Here is a 24,010-nt window from a genome sequence, read left to right as displayed (position 1 = left end):
TAAATGACAGTCAGTGAAACAATCCTCTTCTTTGTAGATTGTCTTGTGTTTACACTCCCGCGGATGGATATGTGCAGGTGACACCTTCACGGCTGCCGGGACTCGTTGTTTAAATAGTCCGTCTGATTGGACGTTTGAAGGTTTTCAAACATCTGCTGCTGAGCTGCAGACCGTCAGCTGCTGCTACTGTACTCAGCCCGGACCCACAGAGCCCCCAGAGACAGGAAGTACTCATTAAAACTACAACACGGTTCTTCTTCATTTAAAACAAACTAACAAAAAATCTTATGTGCAGACAAAGTAGCCCTCATGTCTCTTTTCGCTGATTTAGTAAGGATGCTTTCGAAAATAAAAAAATTATGTAGCACATTTAAAACAACACATCAATTAATAAGATAAATCCCTTATAATATTAATTATGCAAAATTACTTCCTGTAATTTCAGCATTATGGTTATGATACTACTATATTATTAGCTATGCAAATTTGACAGTTTAATTTTAATATTAAGGTCAAGACCCTACAATATTATGATTCATGCAAATTTAACATACTAAAGGTAAAACTCTACAATATCATTAATTATGCAAATGTTTCTGACTAACCTAAGTGTTTACTGACCTAAGACCCTACAATATTATATAAATGACAACTTTTCCTGACTAACCTTAATAATATAATTAAAACCTTACAAATACGTATTGTGCAAATGTACCTGACTGATTTAAATGTTGAGGTTGGCAAATATGCAAATTTACTTGACTAAATTAAATATTCAGGTTGCACAGGATGCAAATGGACCTTACTAACTGAAAAAATGTGGTTAAAACCCTACAAAATTACACATTGAAAACTCAACCCATTCAAAGATTCCCTTTGAGCATCATATCAGTGACAGTAGAGAGAAACAAGCCCCTTTTAACAGAAAGAAACCTCTCACAGAACCAGGCTCAGGGAGAGCGGACATCCGTCACCACCTTTAAAGTTTACTGGAGAAAAATCCAAAAAGTGCATTTTGGGTGAACTTTCAAGGATGTAGTCAGATCTGAAAAAAACAACCATGTTGTTTGATAATAGCTTATTTTAATCAGTTAGCTTGCACATTGGTCTTGAAGTGTTTGGTTTTATTCTGTAATATGCAGACAGGAAATGTAAGCAGAGGAGGGGGAGGGGGAGCATGCAACAAAGATCCCCTGAAGGATTTTTAATGGTCTTGTGGTAAATGCAAGTTACCGTCTTAGAGCGCTTGGACCACTGTGTCTGTAAAACGTTTCACACAATATATCGAGACAAGCTTTATTTCAGACTACTATTCAAACCCAACTTTGATCTTTGAATCTAAAGCAAGTACTATAAAAAACAAGGCCGTGAGAAAGGTCATTGCTTTGTCCTAAGAGCTGCAGTAAAAAGCATCTGGACCTCTCTTTTTGGTTCCTGAAGATGTTCATCTCTTGTTGGAGAGGCTTTTTCAGCTCTCAAAGTGAAATCCAGTCACCTTTAGCCAAAGCTCTTAGGATTATCATGACCTGGATGACTGAGAATCCACACAGACATGTCATTACTTTGGTTAACTCTAGCTTAGAAGAAAAAAAAATAAGGAGACAATAACTGCTTTACTAGCTCAGCCTAAGGCCTCAAGATTAGCATTCATCCTCATCATTTTCAGAATCGGGATTCGTTTGGCCCATCTCTTCGTAATCTTTTTCCAGACAGGCCAGGTCCTCTCTGGCCTCTGCGAACTCTCCCTCCTCCATTCCTTCGCCCACATACCAGTGGACGAATGCACGCTTAGCGTACATGAGGTCAAATTTGTGGTCGAGACGAGACCAGGCCTCAGCAATAGCAGTGGTGTTGCTCAGCATGCACACAGCCCTCTGGACTTTAGCCAGGTCTCCACCAGGAACAGCAGTCGGTGGTTGGTAATTAATGCCGACCTGTCGAGACAAAGAGAATATTCAGTAGAAACGCATCTCAAATTGTACCCCTCACCTCCATGTGCTACTCACCTTGAAGCCAGTGGGGCACCAGTCGACAAACTGAATGGAACGTCGGGTCTTTATGTTTGCAATGGCAGCATTTACATCCTTTGGCACGACATCGCCTCGGTACAGCAGGCAGCAGGCCATGTATTTGCCGTGACGGGGATCACACTTCACCATCTGATTGGTCGGTTCAAAGCATGCGCTGGTGATCTCGGACACGGTCAGCTGCTCATGGTACGCCTTCTCAGCAGAGATGATGGGCGAGTAAGTCACCAGAGGGAAGTGGATACGAGGATATGGCACCAAGTTGGTCTGGAACTCCATGAGATCGACATTGAGGGCGCCGTCGAAACGAAGGGAGGCGGTGATGGAGGAAACTATCTGACCGATCAATCTGTTGAGGTTGATGTAACCAGGACTCTCGATGTCCATGTTGCGTCGGCATATGTCGTAGATGGCCTCATTGTCAACCATGAAGGCACAGTCAGAGTGCTCCAGGGTGGTGTGGGTGGTCAGGATGGCGTTGTAGGGCTCCACCACGGCAGTAGACACCTGGGGAGCTGGGTACACCGCAAACTCCAACTTGGATTTCTTGCCGTAGTCTACAGACAGACGCTCCATCAGCAGAGAGGTGAAGCCAGAGCCAGTCCCTCCTCCAAAGCTGTGGAAGACGAGGAAGCCCTGCAGGCCTGTGCACTGGTCCGTCTGATGAGAGAGAGACAACAGTCTGCACTGATTTAAAGCAGCTAGAATATATATTCCTTCGGTAACAGTGTATTAAATGACAAGGTGATAATATTAAAGGAGTTATTTCAGAATCTGCAGCTCCTCTGAGCTTTATGGAGATTCATGGTGAGTTTTAGTTCACTGTCTAATTCAAAAAAAGATTTTAAAACCTGCTGTAGTGCTGCTGCTCAGCGCCAAACGAACAGAAAAAGTGAAGTAGCTTGTGAACAGACTGCAGCATTTAGGACCAGATTTTTGCCACAGGAGTTGGTGGAGACCAAAAATGGAGCTAAAAGAGAGCGACACAAACACTACTGTGCCATGTTTGCCTTTAGTTGTTTTGAGGCAGAAAATTTGCTTGTTTCAAAATACTTTTAATACATTCAGCAATTACATTAAATATAACTGCAGTAAAGCTTCTTAGAGCAGCAAATGTCAGAAGATGACAGTGACAGAATTGAAGGAATAGTTCAACATATTGAGAAAAATGGTTGCATTTACATGAGACTGATACTATTCTCATACCAGGCTGTTCAAAAACGAAACTGCAGCCCACTAGTTTAGCTTAAAATGAGGCCTGAAAACAGTGGGAGACAACTAATCTGGATTTGTCCAAGAGTTTGAGCTGGAGTATCTATTAATACATCTCATTTGTTAAATCCGTACAAAAATGGAGGTGTAAAATAGTTTTATGGCATGTCAAACCATATCTTGGAATGGGAGGCTGATTTATAATAACCCAAACAGCTTTATATTGTACAGACATGAGAGTGGTATCAGTTTTCTCAACTGACTCTTTTCAAGAAAGTAAATATGCATATTCCCCAAAACATGGGCAACGATTCATTGGGTGCTTGGAAGCTCGAGCACCGACCAGGAAAATATTTGTGACCAATTGAAAATGCTTTGTTGGCTTTTACCTCATCAAGACTGTTGCACAGACGACTGACATTTGACATGTCGTCAGTCAATTTTGAACAATGATGCGTTCTGCATTTGTTATTTTTTTAGTATTAATTTCTTTATTTAGCATTTTATGTGCTTGGTAGTAAAGGAAATTGTTTGTTAACAGTTTTATTGGTATGATTGTTGGAGGACTTACATCTGACCAATTGCAGGTCAATGGTGACATGTCGGTATTTGCGCGGTTAAAAGCATACAGTGTTTGATACAATGAAAAATGTGCCTGTTTTTAATGAAGCAGACTCAACAAGAGAGAGAATGAACTGCAAATATAGAACAGAAGGTTCCTGTGGCCTGCTGATGAATTAGTTTAGAGCTTGTTCAATGAGGAAGAAAAACAGGAATTACAATAACAGCATCCTCTTAGTTCTCTGTAAATGGGATGTTTATATTTATTCATGTGAAAAATCTCATCTGACATTATTACTGACCATTTTACGAACGCGCTCCATGACTCCATCAATGATTTCTTTCCCAACAGTGTAATGGCCACGAGCGTAGTTGTTGGCTGCGTCCTCCTTTCCAGAGATCAGCTGCTCAGGGTGGAACAGCTCTCTGTACTTCCCGACCCTCACTTCATCTGGACAGAAAGACTTCATTCAGAACAGACTACAACAAATGTGGACATGTAGTTTATCTCTTTACATCCTCATCAACCAATTAATGTGGCAAACTCATGATTAAGCTTAACATTTTTACAGTCGAGATATGAAGACCTAAATCAGGTTGACTTCATAGCAATTTTGTGTAAAATGATGCAAAAAATATCTAGATTTTTTTTGTATTTAATGTAACAAAGAAGCTGTTACAATTAGGTTTTCATTCCAATGTCATATAGCATGCAGTTACAAAACTGACAAAATGTACCAAGAGGTTATTTGGCAAGTCAAAAATATAAATAATGCTTGGCATACATCAGCCACAGCATTAAACCACCTGGGAGAGAATACAAAATTGTAATTCATGATCATTTGTAGTGATGTAGTTTGTGGAACTTTGTCTTCCAGGGTAAAGCTGCTTCTGCACAATTCACACAACATATTGAAAGAAAAACATTTTTCTTGCTAAAATCCATTGACACTGCGTTGTACATCCTGATATTTACATAATGCACATTGAAAAAGAGGTAAAGGAGTCATTATTGCACTTGTTGCTTGGTTACCAGTGTTACCTACATGACCCATGTTGATGGAGATGCGTCACACTACATGTACGGCCACACATAATTAGACGGTGGTGATAAAAGAAAGATAAAGAGGGTTCAAATAAACACATTTAATGGACTTAGACTCACCGACTACTGTGGGCTCCAGGTCTACATATATTGCTCGTGGAACATGACGGCCAAAGCTTCCAGTATTGAAGAAGGTGTTGAATGGATCTTCACGAGAGTTTGCCTCTACTGGACCGTCCAGGAAGACACCGTCCGGACCGACGCCGTGCTCGAGGCAGAACAGCTCCCAGCATGCATTTCCTGTCTGGACACCTGCCTGGCCCACATGGATGGAGATGCACTCTCTCTGTGCAGAAAAAATAATACAGACCTTTTTGATAAAAACAGTTATAAAAACAGAAACCTGGGATGGGTGGGCAGAGAGCTAATTGGTGTGATCAAGTGAGACTGTGCCAATGATATAAATAAATAAATAAATAGATAGATAGATAGATAGATAGATAGATAGATAGATAGATAGATAGATAGATAGATAGATAGACAGATAGATAAATAAATAAATAAAAAAAACACTCTCTTTGTATAAGTAATCTCCTTGTGCAGAGATGCACTGCTCCCAGTGCTCCTGCCACACATGTAACTCTCCCTGAAAGCCTGGAATCCCTGTTCTGTAAGAATGTCTTGCACTGTCTGCAATGCACAATAGATGTCCAACACTGTTGAAACAGTGAGTTTTCAACTTGAATTTCACTTTGGGTAAGAGGAAGAAGTTGTAGGGAGTCTATGTAGATTCTCCGTCATTTAGGTTAAAGTATTTCTAAGAGCTACAGAAGATCTCCAAGAAGCAAAAAAAAAAACAAAACAAAGCCATTGTGCTGTTCAGCTCATTTGCACCAAATATTCTCTTTTAAATGCCTCAGGACGTTACTGTAGAACTCGATGTTGACAGTCCGGCACTGGGTGAATGTTAAAGATAACTTGGTTGCGCTCCTGATCTGAGGATGCTGTTTGGTCTCCAGGTTGTAGTTGGAGACCCAACTCTTGGTGGGCCTCAACATGATGATCCTCAACATTAAAGCTGGGTCATTCTGGGCTCTGGATCGAGACATTCACAGACTTTGACACGGTGATACTTCCGCAGGTCTATGCTGAAATCGCAAATGTGTACTTGCAAGTCAGCACAAAAGGGCAGGTAACGCGGATCCAGATGTTTGTTCTATGCCCTGGCAGAATCCAGCAGGAACAGAATCTGAACTTTTTTCATCGCACCTTTTACTTTGACATGTACCCCTTGATAGGACTCTTTGATCTTTTTTTACAACTCCAACTTGAGTAACTAGATATTTTGATCTTATTTGACTTTTTTCAAATTTGACTCATGAAAATTTAGCAACATGTCATATATTATTAGTAAGGTCAAATCAAGTCTTCCAGTAAAATTGCACAATGACAAAATACTACATTTTTTTTGGCCTTTATTGGATAGTATAGTGAAGAGAGAGACAGAAAAGTGACTTGAACTTACTACCACTGTGTTGGAACTTTAGCCCCTGTACGTGGGATGCCAGCTCAACCTGATATACCCAATATACTTATGTTTTCTCAGTTTAAAGTGCAGATAAATGATATTTCAATTCCAAAAGAAAATATTATAAAGTGTTGAATTGCCACAGTTGCTGTTTTAGTTCTCCTTTCTTTGTTTCCATATGGTGCATCATTATCTGGAACAACGTTGACTTCCCATATCTACACGTCTATAAGCTCTATTTTAAAAAGCAGTTTTACATTTTAGATGCCTGAAGATTATCATTAAAAAAATATTTATTTCCAGCAGAAATACAGTAATATTTAAATTTCAACTGTGGTTCAAATTCACAATTAAGTCAATTTAAAACTTAGGTATGCAGCTCAGAGTGCAATGCAAAAATATCTGACTTATTTCTCATATTTGCGTCAGCTCTTCTAATTATGTTAAGTGTAAACACATCAAAAACAGGACGAGCTTATTCAAATCCTTCACTGTTGTGTTTTCCAAGTGCTTCCAGCAGTCAGGTTCGAACATGTTGAGAATTTCAGCTTGTTTCCCCTGAAGGGAGAAACATCCCCTTAGATGATTTTTTGGTTGTTGAGTGACATTTGTAAGACACGGGTAGGCTGAAGAAGAACATGAACATTAATAAAGACATCTGGAAAGTTAAATATTTACCAGTAAAAAGGCTACAAGCTGAAGATGAAGAGGTGAAGGGAGGGCGTCAATACATAACACACCGGAAATTCAGAATGTATGCAATAGTTAACACGAAAAGTGCAAACAGTAAATGAAATGTAGTTCAAATACATTCAGTGCAGAGTGTTGGGGAGGTTTGATCAAACATTGCATATGCAGACAAAACAGTCAGGTGATCTGGAAAAAGTAATACATACACTTCTAATATACATAATAATATATGATATATTATGTACAATTAATGGAACCAAATGACCAAATATCAAAGTTGCTCCATTTCCAATTCTCTTACCATGTTGTCTTCAGGTGACAGTAGTGAGAAGTTTTGCAATTGATATTTCGATAAGGCTCCAGCAGGCAGACAGACGATATTTCCTCTGCAGTGTCCCGGGACGAGTAACGTGTCTCCACCACCACAGTGCCACTCTGTCCTGCTTGCTGCCTGCCGCCCTTTATATGTGCAGACGCCTCTCTGGTGTCTGTCTGTCTGTCTGAAGGTGCTGATTCAGGGCTTTAGGAGGAGGGGGCAGGTAGACGGAGGGAGGGAATTCTGCCAGTTCTCCCTCAAAATGTTGTTTTAGTTGCTTTTTTGACTTGTTGTTACTTGCATGAAGTTAAAAAAAAAAAGCATTTGCACAGAACTTGAGACAGATTTATCATCTTTATGGCTTCAAATTCATATTTTTCTGGCGTGAGCTTTGCTTCACCGTCTTTTAACTTGCATCGACAGGTGGATGAAACACTCAGACCCTTTATTCAGCTAATACAACCATGTTAAAATACTCTATTACTTGCATTCAAGGAGAATTTCTTGAAAAAATATGTGCTTGCATACCCATCATTGATGATTGATCCCATTATGAGATTGTTACTCTGATCTGGTGAACTGTGCAGCGTGCTTTCTGTGGAGCTGTTTTGTCACTTTTAAAGTTTAGTCTAGAGGTTCTCAGCTGTGGGGCTTTGGTCCCTCCAAAAGCTAACAAGATAAACATGAGGGTCATGTGGTAATTAATAGTTTAGTGGAATAAAAAAAACTGATCTACCAAACACACTTTTTCAGTTAGTAGTGAATCATTTTACCTGCTTTGAGTCTCAAACAATTACTTGAATCATCTGCGTGGTTCAGAGAAGAACTTCTGATCATTTTAACTTTAGTTTTGTCTTCAGCAATATTTTGCATTTATCGCACATCTCTAAAACAAGATATCACAGACATCATCAGATAGAGGACTCTTGAGAGGCCCACATGGGTGCATAAAGTTTACCCTCACATCCTCTGCATCCTTTAAAGTGGTATATCTCAGTCACTACATGCTGTGAAACACACGGGCTGCGTCGTCAGAGTGGCCTCCAGCTGATCGTATCTGTTGTGTCACCATCCCAGCTCCAGCTATGTGGACGCGAAGACAACACAAACTTCACATTTAAAACTACAAAGAATGTCTTTTGAAAATGTCCTTCCTGCAAGTAAATCAAATGTGAATCCGTTTTGCATTATTTTCTTCCTGCTTCTCCTCTTTCTTCCTCTTGTTTTGTTGTTACAGCGTTTGACACCATGTGTTTCAATAAACATGAGATTTATTGTGATGAGTGTGGAATTATCAGCAGTTTCTCAGTTCAGTGTTCATTTTATGTATGTGCGGAAACGGCATGAAGCAACATGGAAGCAACTTGTAGCTTTGCATATATAATGACAATATATTGACCAACAGTTTTTGTGGTCCTACAAATTAATACACATATAGCAAAACACTGGAACCCTGACTTATAATACTTCAACTACATCAAATTATACTGATGTTAAAGGCCTCAAAAGTTGGTAAAAAAAAAAAAAAAAAGTCTAGTAAAGATGACATTTACCCATTTTTAAAGGTCAAATAATAAATTTGACCTCTGCTGGAGCCATTCAATCATTTAGGTCTACTGCAAACAGTACTGTCTGTACGAAAAATAAAATGTAAATATTCCTGTCTGGAAACAGATGACATTCTCAAAATTCAGCCTAAATTAAAAAAAAAAAAAAAGTTTTGGGTCCCAAACAACAAATAAGCAAAGTGAACAAAATCCGAGTTGGTAAAGCAACAAATTTCCTGAATTTTAAAGGTAGTGACTTATCGATTCCAGGCAGCAACACTCTGCTTTATTGTCTGTTATTTTAAATGCATTCATTATTTACAAAATGAACAACACATTGCATTGAAGCAGACTTGGAACTAGGGATTGAGACCATAAACTCATTAAGAAAATGTTTATTAGGTAACAAATTAAGAAAGAATTGGGGCCATTCTGGACAATCTTTCACTTTCCAGTCAGAGGAGTTGCCCCCTGCTGGCTGTCAGACAGAATGCCAGTTTAAGGCACTTCATCCACCTTTCAGACCCAAATACTACATCCTTCTTTTACATAAAGTCTGTGGTGTGACAGGAGAAACATATGTGGAGACTGGAGGTGAAATCAACAAATTGGCACCATGCAGACATTTAGTTTTTACTGTTTCTTCATGATAAATGGACAAATTAAGTTGTACAGTCATAACACTGATGAATCCAGAGTTCGGTGATGTCCAACTGCTTCGAGTGTTGGGATGGTTCTTCGTGTTTTCTCTGAGGATGTGATCGATGACTTTTCTCACCAGAGATGCCACTGACTCAGCTGACGACGTGCGAAGTGACTATGCAGCGTTTTGTCTCTCTGCATCACTTAACAGGTGTTTAGATGTACCACAGATTTTTTTTTACAAATGCGTCGGTTCCCAGCGTGTTTATTTATGTATTTATTTTTTGTTTATTTACTTCCCAGGCAACAGTGATGTTCGGACTTTGTATCCTACATGTACATGACCAGATAGAGCTATACGCATGCACCTCGCTTATTTGTTTATTCCATTTTGCCAAACTGAGGGACAAAATAATGAAGAATAACCAGTACAATTCAGTCATGTTCTATAACAATATTCATTTCTAAATATATCTTCTGAGAGAAACAGTAAGTATTAAATCTTTTGTAATAAAGTGAATTCAATCTAAAAGCACTGTTTACAGGAAGAATTACAAAAAAAGGGCTAAATTATTGACCCATTAATGACCTTGCAAATGCCAAAGGAGCTCACTTGATAATAAGCTTATGTAGTGGAACTATCATCAAAGTCAAATGGGAGGCAACATGGATGTTCACTGGCCAAAGTCATAAGGCATATAGCAGCAGCTGGAGTCTAAATCTGCTCCATCGTCTTCTTATGATGAGTAGAAATATATTGCACTTTGAAGACAAACTGAAAAAATAATCTCACAGGTAACGACAGACACAAGTACCACCGAAGAGAGTCATGCAAGTGGTGATGGGCTCCTTGGAGGCCTCTTTTGAGGTGAAGTCTACCACGGCGAAGCTGAATCTCTGTTGCACAGTCTGAGTGGTGAAGGTTAAACCATCCTTCAGAGGAGGCAGCACAAACGGCTGCACTTCATTTGTTTTTTTCTTTTTTCAGAGTACCTATTTGCATACTGGCGACCAAACATCTCCCTTTGTGGCTCTGTTTTAGTGGCATTATAGCAAAGTCTAGCTGCCCGTCCTCCCGCCTGCTTTTCCTCTTGTGGTTCTTGTTCTTGGCAAAATTTAAAAAAAAAAAATCACTTTTCTCGGAGAACACAGACGCCTGCATCACACCGCTGGGTCGCCATCGACGTGACGACCTCCCAGGAGTCGATAACTGGGTCGTAACATTCGATACTGCTGAGAAGAGAGTTCCCGTCGTATCTAGAGTAAGAGAAGAACCGAGAGTTTGAATCACAGCAGTAAACTCAGCTGAATGAAGGTTAGATTACAACACTGTTATTCGCCTGCTACAGGATGTTTTTACAAGTTAAACTGAAGTTAAAATTCTACTCTGGTCACTGGTTAAACCCCTAAAACCTCAATTCTATGTATAAGAATGAAATATTAAAAAAAGTATCTTATATGAAACATCCCTTGCTACCTTAAAATGGTTGAAATGTAAATCCCAATTATGCCATCAGCCAAGGGATGGGACCCCTAATGCTCTGATACAGTGTTTTCCTCAAGTAGAACATTGTCGGATGTCGGATGCAGTTGAGATCTCTTGCAACTCATAGAAGTTTGGTTGCTAGAGTGCAAACCTTGCTGTTTAGGAATTTGTGCATGTCAGGGTGGACAGGATTGTTTCAAGAATGATGATGAAAATGACGAGTTGTCGCATTCTTCCTTCTTATCAAATTTATTGGAGTCGATTTTATTGTGTCCAGGAAATAAAAATGTACTAAATACTTTCTTGGAATTTATGTCAGTTTTGCCATTTTTACAGCATTTTATAACCTTATTGGTAGACAGACTGCTAGTTACCACTGCAATTGTACACCCAGTACTAGTCAAACTATTTATGTTGAATCCATTGGACCCAAAAACATGTATCTTGGCTAAGACGTCATTGCTTTATGGCAGAAAACACTAAAATAATAGCCATAGCCATCTTGGACACCAATCTTGAATATTTAATATTTAAAAGGGTGACAGGTACACACCAGCCTAAATGTCATATTATACAACCCAAAGATAAATAATCAGCAGAGGAAAGATAAACTGTATCAGATGATCATGGACTTGGGGGAAATTTGGCTTGGCAGTCAAACCAAATTCCTAGTTTTCACATCCTCATGCACACACCAGTGCTGACTTGAATGTGGATGATGGACACACACGCTTTGCTCTTTGCATACTACAATATACATACTGTAGGGAACGTGTCTAACTGCTGTGCAGACGGTCACATTACTCCTCATATCGAACACAGAAAAATTAACCAGGCTCTTGTGGATATTTCTGAGATGTTGGCTGTGACTTTGCCCTTTTTACGGATTACAGATTGTGCTGCAGCAGCATGTCAGCGACTGCTCTTTTGGTGTGCCAAGCACAGTGGGCGGACACAGAACAAGATTTCTAGAGAATTTAGAAACCTCTCACTGTGTAAGAGCAATGTAGATGGGAAGCATTTCTAAATCAAAGCACCCTCAAAATCCTACAGCGACAACTTCAGTACAACTATACGAGGTGTGTCAGAAAAGTTTCAGGACTGGTGTCACAAAAGATAGATTTCAAATACAAAGTACAAACTACAAGTTTTCCCCTTTGACGTAATCTCCCTGGAGTCCAATACACTTTCTCAGCCCTCTCTGTCACGCCACCATGCACTCCTGGAAGGATTCTTCCAGGATCCTCTACAGTTCCGTCATTACAGCCATCTTGATGTCATCCAAATCTTCAAAACGGGTCCCCTTGATGACCCCCTTGAGCTTGGGGAAGAGGAAACAATCACACAGAGTCAGGTGGGGTGAGTAGGGAGGTTGCTCCTGCACGGCGATGTTCTTCTCAGCCAGTAACTGTCTGATGCTCAGGTCATTGTGAGCAGGTGCGTTGTCATGGTGAAGCAGCCACGACTTTTCCTGCCACAACTCTCGCCTCTTCTCATGCACTGAACAAAGCAAACGCTGCAGGATCTCTTTGTAGACGTGCTGGTTGATCGTCTGGAGGGGAAAACTCATAGTTTGTAGTTTGGGTTTGAAATATATTTTTTGTGACACCAGTCCTGGAACTTTTCTGACACACCTCGTACAACTAAGTATGAATGATGGAGAATCTCCATCACAAGCAACAAGCATTTGTTTTGAGCACCATTTAGTTTACTGACACATGTTTAGTGAGTGTGTTCACAGTGTGGACAGTCAAACAAGGCATTCATTTTGGGATGCACGCAGATATCCACAGGGGCGTCCGCACGGACCGTCACAAACTTTACACCACACGTAGCCTTGATGGCATGAGGAAAGCATGAACTGACATCTACACCGCTGCTTCCTCTAGAATGTGCGGATCTATGAAGTTCCCACTTCAATCTCAACCTACCCCTCCGCCGCTCGCTGCATCCCGAGCAGAACAGCTCACCTACAACTCTGCTCAAGCACTGTGAACCTACTCTGCGCTACACAGTGGAAAGTGATCCTGGCGTAATTCAGCCATACAGCTTCAAACCAAAGAATAATGACACAGAAAGTCTCAGCATGCAATTTACATATGATTAAGTGTTAGAGAATGTCATCAGTACACTGCAGTTTAACCGCAGAAATGCTCAGCCCTGGTGTTGACTGATCTTTTTGCACATAATGTATCTTCCACATACAAAAAACACCATAAGGACGTGTTAACAAGGTAGAAAAACTAGATTTCTTTTGAAAGGGGTCTTCTAACTGAACTGAATTCAAATATTGTGTTGAAACTCGTGGTGTCTCACACTACAGCTGTCTTTGTGTATTTGTCCTTGGAAGACATAAGCTAAATCTTAACAAGCAGAGTGTGAAACAAATCATTAGCAGAAACACTGTAGTGACTCCTGTTCTGCTGGCAATGACCACAATAACTTGTCTCATAACAAAATGAAAGGAAAGATATAATTCGGTCACTTAACATCATGAAACTGAGGCATGACCCGACACAGAATGCTTGAAATCACCCTGAGTTTTCTCTGTAGCTCATTCACCTCTGAATTTATACCACTTAAAGACACAAAGCCTGTGTCTGGAAACTGGATGTTATGTTAGCGATGCTCATCAAGATAAGCTTTGTCAGTTATGTGGGTAAAAATGAACTGTATTTGATTAATATTGTTCTTTAAATTGGGATTTAAGTAGAAGATTGTGATTAGACTGCAAAAAAATGGAAGAATAAATAAAAAGAAAAAGGCCAATAGCCCTGTGTTACACCAGTGAGAGGGTCTCAGGGGGTTTTCTGGCTCAAAATGGGCAGAGCAGCAAGCATGATCGTACAGTAATGCCAATGAGTCTGTGTTACCTCATTCGACATAAATCTAAGCATTTTATTGTTATTTCAGCACATTTGACAAAAAACTGTTTACTTTGATTGACTAAATAAAACCCCAATAAACAAAAGTGGTTAAAAATGGAAATGCTATTTTTATTCTATATTTCCACCATTTTGGCACTGGTAATTTTCTCTTGGTGCTGGCTACAGTCTCTTTGGTGGGAACGCCAAAAAATTCTCTGTGCAGGAAAAACCCTGGGTCTGCGTTGGTGGAGGCGTGTTGCTTCACATACTGGTGAGAAACACAATCCAAGAAGTCTTGTTTAAGTAACAGATCTGTGAGTTTAAAGGCTGCTCAGATGTCAACATACTGCACAGCAGTTTAGAATACTTTGTAATGTGATTCCACATTGCGCTGCAGCAAAAGCTCAACAAATGCCGCACAATGTGTGTGTGTTTTGGCTGGAGGCTCCTGGGTTTGTACCCCCACAGCTGTCATTCAAACTAATGACTGGGCTTGTTTCATGCAGGCCTAAGGTCGGTCTGAACGTCTACTAGATGGGATGTGCTGGTTTTACACTGTAACTTACTGTATGTGTCTACACTGAAACATTTCATTGGTGGTTTTTATGTTTGTGTGCCAAGATAAAATCTAATCAATCAAGCCTTCATGTAGAGACAGGTCTGGCTCTTTTAAAAACTTACTGTAATACTATCCTTACTTGCCTTTGTTCAGTCAGAGTTTTTGGTGATTATAATCATCCATCCATTATCTATACACCGCTTAAGCCTCACTAGGGTCGCGGGAGGCTGGAGTCTATCCCAGCCGACTTAGGGCGAAGGCAGGGGACACCCTGGACAGGTTGACAGTCCATCGCAGGGCCACACTTAGAGACAGACAACCAAGCACACTCACATTCACACCTACGGACAATTTAGAATCACCAATTAACCTCAGCATGTTTTTGGGAGGAAGCCGGAGAACCCGGAGAGGCACAGGGAGAACATGCAAACTCCACGCAGAAAGACTCCGGTGCCCCCACCGGGATGCGAACCGGCAACCTTCTTGCTGCGAGGAAACAGTGCTAACCAACTGCGCCACTTTGCAGCGATTTTAGTCATTCCTTCTTTAAATACTGGTTGGAAGGAGACCCCCCACCGACTGCACTGTGTAAAATCAGGAATAAAATCCACCACAATCTCTGCAAAAAATGCTTTCAGAAGTTCAGCCAGAGCTCATATCAAGCTTCAGCAGCCAAAGCATTTTGGAACAAAATTCTCTACTTGTGTTTCCCTACAGAGTGTGAAGGGATGTATCTTGTTAGTGCAGGGACATAACATGGACAGTAAACCTTCACATGACATGGCTATCTCAGACTTTTATTATCAGAGTTTGAGCATGTCAGAGTCTGTGTTTTTGCCTCCAACTTCTAACGGGGTAGTATTTCTATGAAGGTATCACTTCATGGTTACTATGGAGAGGATGGAGACCTGGGCGACTGAATGATAGTGGTACGTACTGCTGATAGACACTTCGACAGCAGTAAGAAAACTGTTTGATAGAATGTTTGACAGTTTCTCTTCCATGATGCAAACCACCATGAAAGCAAATAATGTAAATGCAAAGTTTGGTTGCATGAACCCAAAGTGTGTTTGTTCTCTGGCTCATAACAGTCTGTCACACTTTGACAACAGAGCTCCTTCGCACTGCATGGCCTCCATGCAGGCTCTCTGAGGAGCACTAGTCCATGGCTGCCTGCGCCTCTCGTCACCCTTGTCTACACCTGCACACCTCCACTGGTGGTGGCTGAGGCTGGCGGACAACACTGATTGCCCTTGTGAGACGGTCTTTGTGGTCAAAAAGCATCCACAGCCCTGAGACGCTCCACCTAAGCGATGTTCTCTTGGCAGCCTGCTCAGAAGCTGGTGTGGAGTCTCCATCCAGTGACAGCTGGTTCAGACCAGCCACTTAGAAAGTTAACCTCAGCGCAGTGCAACGGCTTCATGCTGAATGCACCTCTGGGTTTTAGTTGCTTTCTTAATTTAATGTGTATCAAGGTGAGGTCAGTCCCTTGTCATTATTTATTTGTATCTACGTGTGAAAGTTTATTTATTCATGTATGTTTTTTTAAATAGTTTTATTCACATTAAAATTATTACCTGTTTACCTTTAGATAAAGTGGTTATGTTCAAAGTAAGATGGGTAAATTCAAACTAAACCTTTATTTCTGGGCATTTTTTAAAAATAAATAAATAATTTTTTTCAAAAATTATTAGAAATGATCAATAATTGTTGATATCACCTGAAATGATTTTTTTTATCAGGAAGAATTTTTAAGCTGTATCGCCCATCCCTTAGGTTGAACTGATTGCAACAACCCTCAGCGTTTCTCAACATACATACTGCACAACACTGTTTAAACCCACTGCTACAGAAAGAAGGACACACGTTCTCACCCGGCGATGGCGTAAAGTCGTCCTCGGAGAACGGTTGCTCCTACGTAGCATCGAGGAGTCGTCATACTGGCTACAGTGGTCCAATAGTCTGTTCTGATGTTGTAGACCTCAACGGAGTCAAGGTGTGAAACGCCATCAAAACCTCCCACAACGTAAATGTGGTCGTTGAGCAGAGCCACACCAGCCCCTGCAAAGGCATTAAGGCGTCACACAAACAGTAACACACACAGGTCGCTGCGATACTCTGCTCCACCTGTGTTCTTACCTACCTGACCGCTTGGTGGCCATGGGCGTGACACTGGTCCAGTGGCCTGTGTGAGGGTCATACCGCTCCACTGAATTCAAGATATTTAGACCATCGTATCCACCTATGAGGGAAGATCAGGGGAAAATTTAGAGCTCGAGTGGCTCACTGACTAACTAGTCTACTGGCAATTTTTTTTTTTACTTTAAAGTTGTCTTTTAAGCAAAAATATCAAGCATTTCCTACTTCTGACTTCTTGTTTCTTAGGATTTTTTTGCTTTGTTTTATGTCATGTGGGAATAAATTGGATATAATTTGGAGAGTTATGTTTTCAATATAACATGTACGATATCAGCTGTTACGTTGATATCAGAATTTCTTTCTCCCTAACATCGGTATTGGCCCAAAGAAATTAGTATTGGACAGACTCTAAAGAAAATAATGGAAAAAATAATCAATAGTATAAACGATCGTTAGCTGCAGCCCTAAACAAGTTTACTATATATTCTCAATATTAAGCAGAGCTGTATTGTCCAAAACACAGAAACATTTTATTTTCCATAAATTATGTTAAAAAACATGGTGGTCGTCTTGTATTTTAGAATGTGTGTCTTTCAGAGTCAGTCTGCTGTCAAAATATTTTGGTAGCTTAGTTTAAACTGCAGAGGTATTTGAGGGCAACCTGTACACATTCATGACAACTGAAAAGGAGAGTCCAAAATGTGTCTTAACATCTTCACTGCAGAAATGGACTGTGGACTGACTCATCTGTCAGGCAGCCAAGAATTAATATGAACACAGATGAGGAGAAGCGTCAAAAGACAAAGTCTGAAACATGCTAAGTGCTGGAGAAGATCCTTTACAGGGCTACACCAAAGGGTGATTGACATTATGTTTTCAATGGCATTATTTTGTTTCACCTTTGTAACATAAAGGGGGAGGGCTCATTTTTTGATTAGAGTTATATTTAGGCCAGTACTGTAAACAATCAGTTGACAGTTGGCAATTAATCATAGATCAGTTGTAGCAGTCATATGTGCGTCTGTGTCACCAAATATTGTCCAAATTTTTTTCTTCATACCTAGACAGTATATGAGTCCACTGGCCACCACCAGACCAGCTCCTTCTCTAGCTGTCTGCATGTCTCCCAGCATGCTCCACTGGTCGATGTTGGGATCATATCGCTCCATACTGGTATGACGTCGGCTGCCATCGAAGCCACCGGCAACATAGATCATGTCTGTCAAGAGAAAAATAACACCACAACTTATCATCTATGAGAAACAAGAAAAGTCACAGGGGATTTCACAGAACGGGAATGCTGGTGAAAAGGTGAGTCATTTGGCATAAACACCTCCGAGTGTTGTGGCTCCAGCAAGGCCACGACGCACATTCATGGTGGCGACGGTGTACCAAACACCGTCCTCGTCCGCAGTGTAGTCCAGGCACTCCACAGAGCTGAGCCTCGACCGGCCGTCGTAGCCTCCAATCACGTAAACTCGATCGTGGAGAGAAACCGTGGCCACATAACGCCTTTTCCGTGCGATATTCTGTTCAAGACACACGTGTCTGTATCAGCCAAACCACTGAGAGAAAAAACACCACAAGACTCTCTTTAAAATATTCAATACTCACAGGTAAAAAGCTCCATTCTTGTGTTTTAGGATCATATTTCTCAACTATGTCTATTGGTGACTGCTGGCTGCCAAACCCACCTATTACCAGTAGGACTTCTTTGGCACCTAACAAGAAAACCAGGTGGATTACAAAGCTGCTTTAAGAGACATGCATTTAGCTAAATTGCAGGTGAAAACCGGATTCCTACCTAATCTGGCTTGTGTGCGCGGCCCCTGCATCTCACTTCTCAGCTCAGGTCTTAAGTGGAATTTCTTGGCCTCATCAACGAGGTCTCGACATGGCAGGCTACACCGAATGAGAGGCTAAAACATGTAAAAACTTGCTTAATTATAGTGAGATGAAAACTTCAACAGACAATCCTTCATTCCATGCTTTGCGTATGATTACACAACAAACTGTTGTGTGTCGTCTGGCTCACCTCAGCATCAATGACATCTGTAATGTACCGGGGAGTAAGAAGAGGCATTCGAACAAACTCGAGCATGTCTGGCAAGTACGGCTCTCGCTCTTTTCGGTTGTGTTTGACCCAGTTTAGCACGGCTTCAAATACAGGTTCCTCAGAGTCCACCTACATGCAGACAACATATACAGTAAAAGGAAGAATTACAGCAATCACAGTAAATGTCCACACATTAGTTTCTGCTGCTTCTGTTTCTGTAACTGCAAAGACACAATGCACAACAGCAAAACAGTGAAGCCTCGTAAAAGGTAAAACAAGCCACAAACTCTCACTGTAACATCCTCAGGGATGACAGAGAATACTTTAACTGTAGGCAAATTAAGCGTGACCGCAATGTTCATGTATGGTCTAGTTATATTTTAAAAACAACAAAAATGACAGGAAGAAGAATTTGACAGAATTGCTCATCTATAAATCATCGAGTGATAATAACTGTGTTTTCACAAAGCAAGGCATGTGGTTGGGAAACAGGAATTTCCTGAGAACAAAGGCTAACTTAAATCAGTTTTACTTCTCTGCAATTTCATTGTCAGGCCAATCCGCAAAACTGAGGGGTGGGGGCACCAACTGAGATCACGACAGGTTGGTGCTTGAATTTCTCTTTTCGCGCTCAGATGTTTGACAACATGGGAGCTGTGAAAGTCAAGCTCAGTTCACACTTTTCAATCAAAGCCAATTTTCAGGCATCTTAACATAAATTGTACTTGTTTCGGTTAGCACAGGTGTTCATACATAAGTCCGTTATAGGGCTAACAATCTCATTTTAACAGACAGCTTTCCGGTGCTTCAAATAGCAAAATTATGTATCCATAATATTCCGAAACAAAAGAACATGCTGCCTGATCTTTTGTTGCTGAACATACAGTATGTATGTTGAAAAACTCTAGAAATCTAGTGTTCCTACCTGGATTTCATCACATTTTATTAGTTTTTCAACTTCCGTCTGGCTCAGCAGCATGAACTCCTCATGCTGAACCACCTCGGAGAAATGCTTCTGGGAAAAGAGCTCGGCGGCCTGCATCAGGTCAAGGCAGTTGTGAGTTTCGGCAAAGTCACGAATACCCAGACAGTTGGAGGGATCGAGCTGACTCTCCAAAAAATCGCAACACGCTCTTTTCACCCCTAAGGAAAACAAAGACACGTTTGTATATACACACAGCTAGGATTCAAATTCAGCCAAACTTGATAAACACAAAATCGAAGTCACTAATCAATGCTTAATTTGGAAACTTTCAAAGTAGTCAATTAAATACTGAGCCCCTGTAACTTCATGCAAACTTTTTAAGGACTATATTTGTATTATCGTATAATGTCTGCATTTCCTCTAACCCACAGAAAAAGACTGAACTGTAGAATGATATAGTATCATGTAATATGCAGTAGACCCCTGCTGGCTGTGACTACAGAGAGAGTCAACACAGCCTCAGCTGTGGCTGCTCAGATACAAGTGTGCATCATTGCATTTTGAAGAAAAACTGAAGGAGCTGGTTCACTGGCTCTATCTCTGACCACTGCCAAGACAGCCTGTATCTGTGATTATGACTGCAGCCTTCAGATGACACAGCTGTCACTGTGACTGTGACAGTAGCCATGGCTCTGCTTTGCTTCTAACAGTTATGGCTGTGACATGTTCGTCTTTAACGGATGTTAGACTATAAATGCAGCGGTAGTCTCGGTGCAGTGATGGTTTTGCTAGTGTTGTCTAGATGTTACTGTGTTCCTCAACTCCTGTTGTGTGTTGGTAACACATCTGTCTTAGAAGCACTGCAGGTTGACGTAGTAGCAGTTGGACATATCCATTACACCACAGACTGAACCACAGCAGGAACCAAAGTCCAAACATTAACCATATTCAGCCTCAGCTTCACCATCACAGCCAGACAGAACAGCTGCATCTGTGCTCACAGCCAGCAGCTGGATACTGTCCTTTTAAAATGACAGATGAGCAATGTCACATCATTTCTCCTTCCTTATTTGCAGAGTGTTTCCTGAATCTGGCAGTGTATTACAACTGGACCAACACACTAACTATTCATGTGGATCAGAGGAAATGTAAAGCACACTGCAAAGGAACACAAAGGTAGCTCTTAAAAACTTCCTCGCAATACTTTGCTGATGGTACAATATGTTCAATTAGGGGGATGACCGAGACTTGTACAATGTGCACATAATACAAAAAAAGGCACAACGATTAATTTCAGTTTTCGCTCATATCAATTGTTAACATTATAAATGGATGAGCTTTCTAGCCACTGAAGCCAGCAGTAGTGACTGAAACTCTACAATTTACAATAACAGCAATCCCACTTGTGGTTTATATGTGTATAATGTCTCCAAACTGTTCTTAACTGGACACATAACCATTGCACAATAACAACATTACTGCCTTCAACAGGCAAGAACAAACATTTAAGTCATGGCTCCAGACTAACTTTTTCACTGGTTGAACCGGTGTGACCGATTTCTCATTTGGTCGCACCTCCCACCTTGTCACAGGCAAAACATCTCACTTCCTGAACATTTTCTAATCGATAGACTTTACAATTTACCAGTGTTCCCTAAATGCCCCACATTGCGGGCTGTGGTAGATGTTGTTGGTGTGCTCAGACAGGTGTGACCAACAATGACTTTAAAAAGAGTTAACTAGGGTGTTCTAATGTCAAATTGGTCCAAAATGAAACTGAGTGATTTTTTTCTTTCTTTCTTTTTTTTTTATACACATGTGCCCTTTTCTATGAGCAGGAAAAACAGCAAATGCAGGTGCTCTTCATTTTTCACAAGAAGAACTAATTTTTAAGCGTAAATAGCACAATACGCCAAAGTTATAAAAGTTCTACCTTCCACCACTGTGGTCCACACAGCAGCTTCCTGTGCCAGTTACGGCAACACTAATACAGCTTCATGATCATCATGCACTCGCATAAATGCGACCACTTGAAATTTTAACTTGCATTTGGGTTCCATGTTGATCGCAGTCTGGAGCCTTGATTTAAGTGCTTTTTAAATGAAACTTAAATAAATTGCTTTTCAAGATTTTTTAAGACCTGCAGACCTCCTGTGCCTACACTCACAATGAAACCAGATGCTTAAGTGCACACTTAGGAAGTCAAGGTACAGCAGGCATCCCTAAACCTACCTTTAAGCTGCAGCAAACAGGCTGCAGGAAGCAGCTCTTGTACATTCTCCACTGTGACAAGCACGGTCTCTGTATAGACAAAGTCCAACAAGATCTCCATAGTTGATGCAGTGAGCCCCTGAATGTCGACAAAAGATTTCCCCTTTTCTGCAAGCTGCAGGGCCACAACAAGAGAAACATATAATTGAGGGATTACTTGTGAGCATACAGTGTTATTCTGCAGTTTAGTAAAGTCTAACACTGATTGAAGAGTCCCAGAAAGCACAAGAAAACAGACAATACATTTGATATTTAAGTCATGTGTTTTTCTGGAGAATAAACACCCTTATTCTACTAAATCTTCCAAGACATATATTCTGTATGTAACATATTTTTTAGGGTTCAATATCTTTCTTTGTAAGCATTACGTAAAAATGTGTACCTCACTGGTGAACATGGCACAAAAGTAGTCACTGCAGGCAGCCAAGACAATCCGGTGAGCTGGAAAATCTGTGTTCTCCACCCTCAGAGTGATGTCGCAGAGTGTGTTGCTCTTGCGAAGTGAATTCATAGCATTGAGGATGGATTTGGCATGGGAATTGGTCATGATGTCTTTGGGAGCCATGCTGCCCTGAGAGTCTCTCAAGGACCTCAAACTGCTCAAGGAATCTAAAATAAACAGACAACCTCTGTTGAGAAAATCCTAACCTGTCACACCATTGATATTGTTACACACCTGGCAAACAAGTTGTACAGAAATATGAAGCAAGAATGTGTGTGAAAACATTGTATTACAGCAGCAACAATTAGTTAGTAAGTTCACTAAAAATTAATTGAAAACTATTTTAATAATTTAGTAGGCATACAGGTTATTTTAAAGCAAAGACATCAAATATGTGCCATTTCTAGGATGTCATATCAGATTTTAACATCCATTTATCACACATCATAATAAACTGTGACATTTGGACTGTTGGTCTGTAAAAGATGACATCTGATGTCACATTGGTCTGTGGGAAATTATAACAGCAAAGTCATTATTTTTATAAACAAAACAGTTCTCTATGACAATAAAGTCAATATCTTTGAGTTGAGGATAAAATAAACAATTTAAGGACATCATCTCAGGATGTGGGAAAACTGACCTATAATTTTCCTAATTTTCTTACATTTTTAATAAACCAAACAAGTAATCAGGTAAATAATTGATAGACTGACTGTGAAAAATAAATGACAGTTGCAAACATTAGTAATGTGTATGGGTTACATAATGAGAAATATGATAAAATGCATATTTCCAACAATTGTGTGATAGATCAGGAAACAGAGAAACAAACATAGAAAGTATATGGCAACACAGTGCTTCAGTTCAGTTCAGAGGTGCTGGTTCTTAACTTGAGTACGTCCAATTAGCAATAACTTACTGCATTTTAGAAGAAAATGCTAAACATTATACTGTAACTAGCGTATTTCATTTTATATTACTGTGGTGAGGAGGGTAAAATATCCCACATTAGAATCACTAATAATCACAATAATAACTAGGTACTTCTTGCAGGTATATTCAAATTAGTAATTCATGTTGTAATGTGTAAAATACTTTGTACTTTTAATATGGTATTTTTGCACTGTGACATTGCTAATGCAACTTACCGTTAAAAGATCTGAATACTTTTTCCACCACTGGGAGGCAATAACTATAGCTACACATTAGCTAGCAGCAGCAGCAGCCAACGACAGCTGACGGCTAACGCCAACGCCAGACAACAACTAGGAAAACACAGCTATATAAAGTGAGCTGACGGCCAGAGGGAGACAACACATGAAGCGACACACACAGAAGAACTTGCCAAGAATTTGCATAATACCTGTCGCAGCGGTAAAGCTGATTCAAAACGTCTAGCTAAGTTGCCTCGCTAGCTAACGTTACTAGCACCAAAGTCCCTTGTCCCAGTTCTTGCTGTCAGTCACACTGTCTGAAGAAAGCCATTCAACTACTGCTAATCCATGATGACCTCTGCTAGGTCACACTGTGCGCGGCCTCCGTGAGGACGTATGAGTCTGAAATGTCAAACTGGCGTCATATTATCCCCCGATACGATTTTTATCCAGCTACAATATTTCGTTGACTAAACTGCAGCAGGTCACAGCAGCGACTCCACAGATTGGACGTAAATAGACCCATTACGTGCATGTGCG

General features: G+C 40.5%; 2 protein-coding genes across 4 annotated transcripts; both read right to left on the bottom strand.

Annotated features, from left to right (window-relative positions):
- Positions 1-1,063: 1,063 nt before the first annotated feature.
- On the bottom strand, positions 1,064-7,503 carry tuba5 (tubulin alpha 5). The gene is made up of 5 exons (XM_008277777.1): positions 7,365-7,503; positions 4,966-5,191; positions 4,103-4,251; positions 2,007-2,687; positions 1,064-1,934 (listed from the first exon to the last, which is right to left on the bottom strand). The coding sequence occupies exons 1-5, from the start codon at positions 7,365-7,367 to the stop codon at positions 1,641-1,643; spliced, it is 1,353 nt and encodes a 450-aa protein (XP_008275999.1). The 5' UTR covers positions 7,368-7,503; the 3' UTR covers positions 1,064-1,640.
- Positions 7,504-9,306: 1,803 nt separating this feature from the next.
- Positions 9,307-23,976, bottom strand: klhl12 (kelch-like family member 12). 3 transcript variants are annotated; one of them, XM_008277744.1, is made up of 13 exons: positions 23,680-23,976; positions 23,465-23,581; positions 22,254-22,480; positions 21,833-21,986; positions 19,601-19,818; positions 18,655-18,804; positions 18,424-18,538; positions 18,234-18,340; positions 17,953-18,148; positions 17,680-17,838; positions 16,624-16,722; positions 16,355-16,541; positions 9,307-10,825 (listed from the first exon to the last, which is right to left on the bottom strand). In XM_008277744.1, the coding sequence occupies exons 2-13, from the start codon at positions 23,520-23,522 to the stop codon at positions 10,699-10,701; spliced, it is 1,797 nt and encodes a 598-aa protein (XP_008275966.1). In that variant the 5' UTR covers positions 23,523-23,581; positions 23,680-23,976; the 3' UTR covers positions 9,307-10,698. The 3 variants fall into 3 exon arrangements, with proteins under 3 accessions (XP_008275966.1, XP_008275958.1, XP_008275973.1); XM_008277736.1 differs by having other exon boundaries at positions 23,465-23,976; XM_008277751.1 differs by lacking the exon at positions 23,465-23,581 and having other exon boundaries at positions 23,680-23,975.
- Positions 23,977-24,010: the final 34 nt, after the last annotated feature.

Source organism: Stegastes partitus, unplaced genomic scaffold (assembly GCF_000690725.1).
Source record: "Stegastes partitus isolate 25-593 unplaced genomic scaffold, Stegastes_partitus-1.0.2 Scaffold4, whole genome shotgun sequence".
NCBI classification, from domain to species: Eukaryota; Metazoa; Chordata; class Actinopteri; family Pomacentridae; genus Stegastes; species Stegastes partitus.
This window is presented reverse-complemented; position numbering and strand designations above follow the sequence as displayed.

Excerpts from the sequence above, each read along its gene's own strand:
- klhl12 (XM_008277736.1), bottom strand. The coding sequence starts at position 23,522 with ATGTGTAGCTATAGTTATTGCCTCCCAGTGGTGGAAAAAGTATTCAGA. Across the intron at positions 19,819-21,832 it reads CTGTTTGCTGCAGCTTAAAG|GGGTGAAAAGAGCGTGTTGC; the intron begins GTAGGTTTAGGG and ends TGTTTTCCTTAG. Across the intron at positions 18,149-18,233 it reads AAGAATGGAGCTTTTTACCT|AATATCGCACGGAAAAGGCG; the intron begins GTGAGTATTGAA and ends TGTCTTGAACAG.
- tuba5 (XM_008277777.1), bottom strand. Across the intron at positions 4,252-4,965 it reads CCTGGAGCCCACAGTAGTCG|ATGAAGTGAGGGTCGGGAAG; the intron begins GTGAGTCTAAGT and ends CTTTCTGTCCAG. Across the intron at positions 2,688-4,102 it reads TGGAGCGCGTTCGTAAAATG|ACGGACCAGTGCACAGGCCT; the intron begins GTCAGTAATAAT and ends CTCTCTCATCAG.